A 12,055-nucleotide genomic window follows, 5' to 3' on the forward strand; every position below is an offset into this window, starting at 1 on the left:
TCACCCATCCATAGGCTGATACAATATGGCCATTTATCTTAACCCACCATTTTTAGGAACATATATTTCTCATTTATTTTCAGAGATGTACATTCATGTCGTGTACATTCATTCAGAATAATCCCAGGGCATTCAACAAAATTAAATGGTTGTTTTAAATAAACAATATTACATTTCATTTTATTCTGAGACTTAGCTTATCATATATTGCTAGTAACAATGGATTATTGTATGGAGGACAAAATCAGGAAATTGCACATTAGTTAAAATCAAATCATTAATAATACAAAACACTAAGAATAAGCAATACTGAATGGAAAGAAATACTGACTAAATATTATAGGTGAATTTACAAACATAAATTAATGAAATGAAATTGCATTTCTTATGAGTGGTTCTGATAATAAGGCCGTGTAGACATCCGAGTGGTGTTTGACACTCTTGGTCATTGTACATTTAGGTAGGACCTTACTTGACAGACACATGTTTTAGGTTATTTTCCTGCTCTCTACACAAGTCACATCACATTGTCACTTTACCTCCCAAAACAACTGGCAAGAGCAACACATTATTGTTGATTATCATTGAGATTTAAGCAGCAAACAAAAACGGAACAGTAAAGTTCTCACATGAAGAAAATGCAACATTTATCCTATAAAATTAAGGTATTTTTACTGCTAATTACATCATTTTTAATGGCTCTTTCATTTATAGATTCTTCTGTTGTTATTTATTAAACATATTACATGACAGACATGGAGAAACACGTTTATAGTTGATAACATTAATGATGATTTGATTTAGAATTTGTAGTGATAGGACTCTCAAGTAGACTGATAGCTAATGCCATTCGTTTAAAAAATATATATACATATACACACACACACACACACACACACACACACACACACACACACACACACACATATACACATATACATATATACATACATATGTATATATACATACATACGTGTATATATACATACGTACGTACGTATGTACATACAGACATACATACGTACATATGTATATACATACATACATACATACATATATATAAATAAGAGAGAGAGAGAGATACTCACATACTTTTTAACATCATGACTGATTTTGTCCTCCACAGATTTGTTGCATATTTTCACATATATTTCAGTCCTTAGTGGGGAATCAGTCAGTGAAATGTTTTGACTTTTTCAGGTGAACATCAAAGACTTCATTTACTTCAAACCAACTGATATTCCTGCCATGTTTTCAAAATGCTCAGAAGTTTCTCAGGGATGTAAATAAATATTTCTTATCAATCCATCAACATGCTTTAGAACGTCATTGTGAACTTCATAGTTACGTCAAGTGCTCCATTAGAACAAGCTGACATCTGGGAGTAAGAACAATTAAATGGACTCATAGTGGAGAATACTAAGCCTCGGCTGCATGCAGTAAACTGATTCAGTATTTGTAGAGCATAACTTTTTTTTTTCATAAGCTCTCATGATGTACATCACAGTGCACAATGATGTACAATTCAAACAGGCAAAGAGACAGGAAATATGATACGTCATTAACCTCCCATTCTATCAGCCATGCAGTAATTCTTAATACAGTGTTTCAGATTTAAATTGGCCTCTGGTGCTCACACACTCAGTTACCAGTTAATTATATCTCGGACATGGCCCCACAACTTGGTAATCCAAAGGTTCACCCCAAGCTCTGTTAAGTACTGAATCTCAGGCATTAACATCTTGCGACACAGCTTCCGATGTGCTTTGTCTATATTCTTTTTTAAATTATAGCCCATGATAGACTTCTCTCCGATTGGCTGCCAGGGCTGCATGTCTGTCTCTTGGATGCTGCCAGCTTCTACAGCATGGCCACCCTCAATGCAGATAGATGTCATCTCTTTGTTCCTCTTCTTGAGCTCTGCCACATCCGCAGCCATACGCTTCCGCCCGTACGCATCTACTTTCTTCCAGAAAGTTTGATTAAAATGCTGGTATAGCTTCCAATCAATAGCATTCCACTCAAGGGCTCTAGCTCTCAGCTCAGGAGTAAATTTAGACACAGTGGATCCCTTACGGATATTGAGCTTAAAGAAGAGCAAATCATCCATCTCCCAGCAGAGGGCATCCTTTAGCAGGATGAGTGATTCCTCAAAGTGTTCCACTAACATGACCAGCTGAAAACGGTCACTGATGAATTTGATTCCTTCTTCCACTCGCGGATCATTCATATCCAGAGAGTTGTCCAGTCCAAAGTCAAAAAACAGCAGATTCTTGAGGTAGTAAGAGTTGAAACTCTCTGGATCAAAGTACTTGTGGGGATCACGTAGGAACTCAGTCAGCTTGTCGTCACCTGGTATCTTCCAAGTAAAAGGCACCAGGCGGCCAAAGTAGTGGAAGGAGGATTCAAAAAGCTCTGCAGGGTCTCGCAGAATGGTGATGTAGGATGTGTCCACAGGCAGCAACTTGGACACTTCAGGTGCATTGAAGCGCATGTGATTACAAATAATATTGAAACACATTCCCGGTCTGTAGTCTTTAACCTGGGAGCGCTGGAAAAGAGATGGGTAGAAGAAGTCATTTCTGCTTTCGGGAAAAGCAAATTTGAGCTGGTGTTTCTCTCCAAATCGGAAAAGGATGTTAAGGAAGGTGCTGCTGGCTGTTTTGTGGGTCTTCATGAACATGATATCAACTTTAGGAGTACAGGTGTAGGCAGTGTCTGAATTGTTGATGGTTGGTTTGGGGTGGGACTGTGTTGGACGGTGGGCGCAGGAATAAGGCACCGGAACCCTACATAGATGAAAAGGAGAACAAACTATAAAGACATATGGGGTTTTGTGGAAATTATCTCTAAATGATGTGACACAAAATAAACAAAAGCATCAACCCATCGCACTTGAGAAACTAGAAAGAAAATATTTGTTTTTAAAAAAAACTTCAGTTTTGCATTTTTTAAATACTTAAATAATTGAATGTGAAATATATTCCTTGCAGACAAATGCAAATTTTACATGAGGGTTTCTACAGAACACATCCACACCATCTTACTCAGGCAGACTGAAGTGGACCTGTGAAGTGGAGAGGCAGTAAACAAAGATCATGCAGCTTGTCAGGAATGTACCCAGGACCAGGCTTTTGCACATGGACCTCCATTGGATTCTTTGCTTGCCAGTCATGGTCCAGCAGAAGAACAGCTCACCTGAAACGCAGAACAAATCTCTTCTTCATCCTCATAATATGAGGTCTGTAAGATGAAATGGGGCCTGATTATTCAAAATCTTGTAGGATCATTCGATTCTGGATTTGACAAGGAGCCAATCAAGAGAATCCAGTAAAGGAGAAATATGCTCTCTCTTTCTAAACCCGGTCAATACTCCTGCTGCAGCATTTTGGATCAACTGAAGGCTTTTCAGGGAGTTTTTAAGACACCCTAATAATAATTAATTACAATTAAAATTGCAATTAAAATAATGACAGTAGTCTATAGTAATAATCAACTTGTTTCTCATCACCACAGGACAGGATATTTTTAATTTGAGAGATATTGTGCAAATGGGAGAAAGCGTCTACATATTTGTTTAATATGCACATTGAGCTACATATTCTGTTCAAAAACAACTCCAAGATTCCTCACAGCGTTACTGGAGACCAAGGTAATGCCATCCAGAGTAAGCATCTAGTTAGAAAACGTCTAACCATCTATATAAGATTTTTTGCGCATTGTACAATACAGCATCATGGATAGATAAAGTTGGGTATCATCTGCATAGCAGTGAAAATGTATGCTATGTCTTCTATTGATACTGCCTAAGGGAAGCATGCATAAACATAACTGGAACTAATACAAAACCCTGTGGAACTCCATAATTAGCCTTAGTGTGTAAGAGGACTCTAAATTTACATTAAAAAAGTGGAGTCTGTTAGCTAGATATGATTCAAACCACTGCAGCGCAGGGCCTTTAATGCCTATGGCATGCTCTAATCACTGTAAAAAATATTTTTGGTCAACAGTAATGACAACATGCTCTGATTGCTGTAATAAAATATTATGATCAACAGTATCTAATGTTGCTCTGAGATCCAGCATGGCAAGTCCACTATCAGAGGCCATAAGAAGATCATTTGGAACTTTCACTAATGCTGTTTCAGTACTGTGATGAGCTGGAGTTAACCCAGAAAGATCAACTGGAGAAAAAGACTCTAGATAAATATCAATGGTATTGAAAGAAGCTGTACACAATGTAATGTTTTTAAAATGGTCATGAGTATTTTTTTCTCTAATGGATAAATTTTTAGGCAGCACAATAGCAGGGTGGTTAGCCCTGTTGCCTCATGGTGAGAAGGTCCTGGGTTCCACCATCTTCTGCCTTTCTGTGTGGAGTTTGCATGTTCTCCCCGTGTCTGTATGAGTTACCTCAGGGTACTTTCCCATAGATTTGAATGTGAATGCAAATGGTTGTCTGTCTCTTTGTGTTAACCCTGCAACAAACACCTCTCATCCTACGGTAGCTGGGACAGGCTCCAGCACCCCTGTGACCCTGAATTTGCCAAGTGAAAGAATGGATGGATTTTATTTGCAAAGAAATTCATGAAGTAGTTAAGATTAAAAGAATGCTTGACTCAACAGAGCTCTGACTTTTTGTCAGCCTGGCCACAATGATGAAGAGAAACCTAGAGTTCTTATTTTCTTCTATCAGTGAAGACGAGTAAGATGTTCTAGCTTTGTGGAGCGCTTTTGAGAAACAAACTACTTTCCAGGCTAAATCATGATCTTCTAAATTAGCGAGACAACATTTACTCTCCAGCTTACAACTTATCTGTTTTAAGGTGTGCATTTGAGAGTTACACGAGGGAGTCAAATATTTTCTAATTTGAGATTCTCTTTTCAGAGGTTCTACAGTATCCAGATTCAAATGCATTGAAGATGTAAAATCATTAACAAGATAATCAATTCTGTGAGATTAAAGTTCAGGTACCTGCTCTGCACTCTGCTGGCACAAGGCACTGAAGAAGATAAAACTGGGGGAATTATATCTATAAAGTTAGTTACAACCAGTGTTGGTCAAGTTACTTGAAAAAAGTAATCAGTAACAAATTACTGATTACTTCCCCCCAAAAGTAATCCCGTTACTTTACTGATTGCTTATTTTCAAAAGTAATTAATTACTTAGTTACTTTTTTAAAACACGATTTACAACCTGAATAGGTGATAAAGCGATAGATCTTTCAGCCCAATTCTACTTTTTCTACATAATCCATCATACAAAATGTAATCAAATGGAAAGGTCCCTTTTTAAAACTTTTATTAGTTTTAATCTTTTAACTTTATGCATCAAGCAAAAATTTGATTATATGCAACATTCTCTGACTGGAAGAAATTTGTTTAATATTCAAACCTATTTTGTGCACATTCCAGCACATACATTTTTTTTTTGTGTGTGTTTACACTCAGTCTTTCAAATAGATGCAAGTAAAACACAGAAGAAAATAAATAAAGTCAAAGACTAGCGGTCCTGTTGCTCTATTTTCACCTGTAAAGCAGGAGTTGGGTAGGCGGAGGTTTACCCTGGTGCAGGTGTGCCACAGCGGTCAGTGGAAGAATCCGCGAATTTCTCTGTGAATTTCCCATTACCTCGCAGCGCACTCGGTGCTTGCTTGGATGTTTAGGGGTTTTTTTCGCTGTAAAAAGAAGTTTTCTTCCCACGCACAACGGACATTAATGTTTTTGTCACTTTTTATGGAATCAAACTCAAAGTAAGGTCAGTACTTCCACACTTTAAACGCTGCATGCTCATACTCTCTCCCGCACTTGATATGTTATCCATTGTTGATCTGCAGACAGCTGTTGTCACAAACTCGCACTTGCTTACGTCACTGTCATGAGACATTCTGCAAAAAATCACGGTTTTAGTAACGCAGCGTTCCTACGGGAAAGTAATGGTAATCTAATTACTGTTTTTGCAATAGTAATCCCTGACTTTACTCGTTACTTGAAAACGAGCAACGCGTTACTTGTAAGTACTTGTAAGTAACGCGTTACTGCCCATCTCTGGTTACAGCACCTTCAAAAAGACATGTACTGTAATGAAATGTATTCCCCAATTCTGTGTGATCCTTTATTGTAAATTTAAATGTTGGAAAATATCCGACAATAGAGGGTTTTGGGGAAATATTGTTAAATGTTCAGTTTCTGTAGAATAAGTTAGAAGAAGACCTAGAGTGTGGTTAAAGTGGTGGATGGGTTCTTTTACATTTTGAGAGAAGGTAGTCAGAGGTTAAGTTTAAAAATGCCATCCAGAGGCTTTCGTCTTCAGTATCTACATGTATGTTAAAATCACTCACAATAAATATTTTATTTGAGCACTAAATCAGATAAAAAGCCTGAGTAATCAGATGGAAACTCCGAGTAAGGTTCAGGTGGATGATAGATAACAACAAATAAAAAGTTATTATACAGTTAGTATAACTCAGGGGTGCTGATTCATTTAAACTAACATAATCATCCTGCTGTAACCAGGTTTCTGTAGGGCATGGTGAATCAGTTTGTTGACAAATGATTAATGCATGTTCTAACAGGGAGTTAGAACATGCATTAATCTCATATCTCACTGTTTTACTCTTTGGTACAGTTGTATGTGATATATTGGTACTCCTGTGATTTTTTTTTATGTTTGTAAGAAAGAAGCTGCAGAGAGAAATGTAAGCCTGCAACTTTGCTTCCTGGTCTCAACTCTGGATAGTCATGTTTTGGGGAGTTTAATCAATTTGGCCAGATTCATAAAAATGAGAGCTGGTTTATCCAAAGTGGGATGTGTGTCATCTGTCTTAAGACCAGGTTTGCCCTAGAAAGTTTCCCAGTTATCTGTAAAACATACATAATTATTTTTGACACCACTCAGACAGAAGGCAAATTAAGAAAAACATGCAGCTAAACACGTCACTACTGGTGCGAATGGGGACCAGAGAAAGCTGCAGAGTTCGATATTCTTTTGGCAAAGTTACACACTGATTTAATATTAATTTTAGTGACCTTCGATTGACTTAACCAAGTGTCTTTACTGTTGATGTGAATTATAATTTTACAAATTTATGTTTATCTTTAGCCAGGAGTTTTAGGGTTCCCTCAGTGTTGCCTGCTCTGGACCCTGTAAGACAATTATCTATGGTTGCTGGTTTCTCTAGCTTCACGTCTCAAAACAGAATCACCAAGCAGAATTTGTTCCTCAGCGGGTGTGTCGCTGACACAGCATAACAAGAACACTTGAAATGATTGATTTAGATAGTTTCTTGGTTATTTAATTGTAATTTGATTACAGGGACTATAATCTTTGTTCGGTTGTGTGTGCAGAAGTGCACACAAAAGCAAAGTGAAAAGAAAAATGCACCACAAAGGCAGGTGAAAGTTGCATTTGTCATTTAGGAAAGGAAGCACTGAATGCGTAGCTTTAACGGTGGTTTTGGTACATGTATTGCTCAGTGGGAACACTCTGACAGAGGGCAGGAACAACAGCTATTTTGGTTTAAAAAAAAATTAAAGAAGCTCACTAATAGCAGGTTTACAAACCAGTAATTTTACATGGACAGCAGTGCTATAGTGTGGCCTATAATTTAAGGTGCTAAAGAATATGAACCCACAGGGAAAGGTTACACTTACATAGTTAACCTTGGCTGTCTAGTTTATTTAGACAGAGTTTCACTGAGATTAAGATCTCTTTTTCAACAGAGACCTGTCGAAGAGCAGGTAGGTACAGATCAATAAGTACAATCTTTCAAAATGCTCCAATGAAGTCAGTGAATGTAGTTTCACAATTTGGTCCAGCTTGTTCAAATACATAAGCAGCAAAGTATTTCCACCTTTTCCAAGTTGAGTGTGAATAAGCGGTAACATACTACATACTGTATAATGTAATTGTATCTAATGAATATTTTAAACAGAAAGAATTTGAACTGTATGAGGAATGACAAAACAACATATTTGTTTCTCAGCTTCCTGTGAAATAAATAATGCATCAACACGGAAAGTGATATTGCATTCCCTCCTGCAGACTGCGATAAGGCGAGCCATCTGCTCACTCAGCTACATAAGTAACGAGTTGAAACTCACCACCTGGAATTTGTAACATTATCTGAACCAGTGTGAACCCAATGCATATACATTCTTTTAATTAAAAATTAACGACAGCTTAGCAAAACATAGTATTCTTTGGTATCAACTTGTCAACCACTAGTGGAATAAGATCGCTTAGAGAGAAAATTACCAAATTAAACTACCCCTTTCCACCCCCAATCCTCAAAAGGTTTTGTACAGTTTTGTAGTTTAGTCAAATGGTTCCTAATCTGGGGTGGGGCCTCTGCAAAGTGTCTCAAGCAGTGTTGGGTGTAGCGCATTACTGTAATTAAATTACTCTACTTTTTCAGTGGAAAAGTAACTGATTACTGTTCATATTTAGGTATTTTAATTACAGTTACTTACAATGTACTTGCGTTACATTGTAAAATAATTAAACTCGCTGAATATCATTATTTAATTTCAATAATTTATCTTCTTAAGGTAAAAGTAAACTCTGCCGCTTTAACATCACTGTAGTGCAGGTTCACGTCATTTCGCGCCACTTTGCTGCATAGTCGTATTCTAAAGCGGAAGATGTCGGACTCTGCTGGAGCCTGTGGCTCTTTTATGAAATGGACATATTCCCGTCTCTTCACTTTTCTGAAACAAGCAGACAAGAATATTACAGTAATATGTAAAAACTATCGGCTGCTGTTAATAGCACGAGTAGTCTACTGAAGCGCCTGACACGAGAGTATAGACGAACACTTCTGAGTGATCCTTGTTCATCATCCATGGATAACGCCGCGGCAACTCCTGCTAAGCAGGCAAAACTTGATTTTACTTCAGCAGCACAGAAAGCGTCTGAAGGTGAGCTTAAAAAATAATTACAGGCTACATTGTGGAAGAGATGCTACCGCTGCGTACTGTAGAGTCTCCATCTTTAAAAAAAATTGTTTATTATTTAAAGAGTTTCATTTCTATTGTTTGTCCACTCAAGGTTTATAGGGATTTTAAGAAGTATTTAGTTAAATTACTTATTGAGTAATTAAGTTACTTTTCAGATACAGTAATTAGATAAGTATTTTAAATACAATATTGATTAAGTAATTAGTAATTAGTAATTAATTACTTTTTTAAAGTAACTTACCCAACACTGGTCTCAAGATATGTGAGTGAGCACAAAATTAATAAAGAGTGTGAGTGTGTATGTGTGTGGGGAGGACTTTTCAGACTTATAGTGAAAGAGAGCAGGAGAAGAATTAGAAATATAGAAGTACAAGGACTTACAAGAAGTACATGTACTTTTGGTAACAGTTGTATATATGAATTATACAGAGCTGACCTCCTTACGGACAGAAGCATTCCAGAATGTTTGGAGCTCTCCAACTGGAGAGATTCTCGAATGTTTCGGAGTTGTAGGAGTGTTATGGCCTGGCCTGTAAATGTTCCAGTCAGTGACACAGGGAGGCATTTTGCCAGCATAGGACAGCTCTGTGTTGTGACAGAACTAAATTGCCTGTTATGTGCTGCTGCTGCTTCATAGACATGTCATCACTGTGCAACTCTGTTTCAGTTGCTGTTTACATTCTTGGATTACTGGTTCCTCTACCATCATGGCGTCAATTAAACACCATCCCACACAATAATTTTGTCTTCGTGAAGTAACAGCATACACAAAAGTTGCTAAAAATTATATTTTTATGTATAATGTAGAAAGATAAACCTATTACAGTGACCATTCTAATAACAGCTTTAAATTAGGTTTCCATTAGAAAATGATCATCTGCGTCCCCTCCTTTTCTGATCAAAGCATAACTCCTTAAATATTTTTTCTTTTAGTCATTATTAGGGATGGGTACCGGTGTCGGTTCTGACATAAACGGTAGTAACCAGACCGAAAAGCAGCGCACATTTCGGTGCTTTTTTTTCCTGAGCTGTGATACACCTCTAGCCAATCATTTTACGTTTCCGAGGATAGTAGGTACGTTCTTTTAGAGCAGAGCTACAGATTAAAAATGTCCAAGGCAAAGCGGTCAAAAGTCTGGCTGTACTTCACAGCAAAATATGCAAACTCAGCAGCCTGCAACAAGTGCTTTAAGCTGATACTGTGATACTGTCAAAGGAGGTAACACCTCGAATCCGATGAAACACCTGGCGACGCATAGCGTTTTTTTAAAAGCCGAGAAATGCGCCGTATTTGATAGCTTGCTGTGAGACCTCACACCGAGCACATCTACTGCGGGTGGGTTGCCTGTTATGCAACATCCCCCAAAAACACGAAGAGGAGAGTCCTGGCCCCTAGCCCTGCCAGTGTAGCAGAAATGATGACGGATGATGGCAGCAGCAGCCGTTCTTCTCTGCGTGAGTAGCTTAATGTTGTTCGTGTGTAATTTACGTTGAGTAGGCTAACCACGTTATTATATTAATGCATGTAAGGTGAACTAGCAAACATCATCATAGCTACATGCGGCTGTCCTCTTGTTTGATGGCAGATACTCCCTTCACCCTGGCCAAAAAGGCTAAAATGACCAAAGAAAAAGTGGAAAACAGTTAAACATGAGAGGTTTTTGGATAAAGTTTGTGTTTTTTCCATTGTTTAAGCACTGCTTCCAGCCAAGAGTGATACCATATATGCCCCATAGCTGCAGAAAAGGCTAACATTGTTATCTTTTTACGAAAAACAGCTGAACATGAGAGGTTTTTGGACCAATTTTGTGTTCTCCATTCTTTAAGCACCGGTTTGAGCACCGGCACAGTTTCAAAAGTACCGATTTGGCACCGGTATCGGATAAAACCTAAACGATACCCATCCCTAGTCATTATAGTAAGTCACACATGGCAGTGTGCGTTTGTCTGTGCTGAACTGAATCTGACAGTGTTTTTGCTGCTTTAGAGAATCCTGACTGTGAAGTACGTCATTGCTTCTTTTGGACTGAGGCCAACTTTCGAATGAGGTTTAGAGCAGATCTAGCAAAAAGTCCATGCAGAGAAAAGTAACTGTGTTTGAAGTTGGGAATAGATTGTTCGCCTGCAAAGGTGCAGTGAAAACATTTCCCACAATAATATCAAAACACTAGCCTGGATAAATAAAAACTCCGTTGTGAGGGTAATGTTTAGATTTTCACTAAAGCTTGATTTATCAAAAATGCATCCCTGGGTAGGATCAACATTAGCATTATTTCACTTACTTTCCTGAATGTTTCCTCATCTATCATGGCTCTTAAGCTTTGCATAGCTGGACTACAAAGTTTGTTTTTTCTCTCTCCCCCATTTATATGAGAAGGAATTGAAAAGAAAGAGCATAACATTGTTTTAAGAGTAAACATTAAGGGTAACAATTACTAGATTTAGTTGAATCGCTGCATTTCGTGCAAAAACACTGGAGAAAAGGTGTTGGAAAAGTACAACATGCTTAGAATTGAGATTTACTAAAAGATTATTGTGAAAAGAGCGGAGAAGAAATTCTTACCCTTATGCGCAAGTCCAAAGACAAACTAGTGGTAATGGTAATTTATTGACAATCGTTTAGTCCGCCCAGTTCCCAAAAAGTGAATACAAGTTCATCTCCCTCTAACGGCTGTCCTTGTATCTTGATTCAGACAAAAACATGCCACTATTGACCCAGCACGGTCCTGCTGTCCTATCACATGTCCTGTGCAGCGCAGCTCATTCATCTGATTGCGGTTCCTCTTCTCTTCTTTCTCTCCGCCTCTGTACGCACACCTGATGCTTTCAGGCAGCCAGCTGCCTCCTCCCTCAACTTGATTCCAAAACTGATCACGCTGAACAAAGCACTGCAGGGAAGCTCATCAAGCCACCTGTGACGTCAGTAATTGTGTCAAGGGACAAGCACTTGCTAGGAAGCGTAAAAGAGGAGGGGTGAGAGGGAGGGAGGTTGAACTGGTGAGGGAGGAGTGAGACTGTACAGTGCCTATTCAGTGTCTACATACAAAAGACCATTGAGTGTAGACACTGGAGTCTGAGCTGCAAGCTGATATGAGGG

The 12,055-nt window shown here is 38.2% G+C and overlaps 1 protein-coding gene across 1 annotated transcript; it reads right to left on the reverse strand.

Annotated features, from left to right (window-relative positions):
- Positions 1-1,123: 1,123 nt before the first annotated feature.
- On the reverse strand, positions 1,124-12,027 carry gal3st1a (galactose-3-O-sulfotransferase 1a). Its single transcript, XM_080893073.1, has 3 exons — positions 11,522-12,027; positions 3,048-3,198; positions 1,124-2,789 (listed from the first exon to the last, which is right to left on the reverse strand). The coding sequence occupies exons 2-3, from the start codon at positions 3,173-3,175 to the stop codon at positions 1,646-1,648; spliced, it is 1,272 nt and encodes a 423-aa protein (XP_080749199.1). The 5' UTR covers positions 3,176-3,198; positions 11,522-12,027; the 3' UTR covers positions 1,124-1,645.
- Positions 12,028-12,055: the final 28 nt, after the last annotated feature.

Source organism: Rhamphochromis sp. 'chilingali' (assembly GCF_963969265.1).
Source record: "Rhamphochromis sp. 'chilingali' genome assembly, chromosome: 10".
Taxonomy (NCBI): Eukaryota; Metazoa; Chordata; class Actinopteri; order Cichliformes; family Cichlidae; genus Rhamphochromis; species Rhamphochromis sp. 'chilingali'.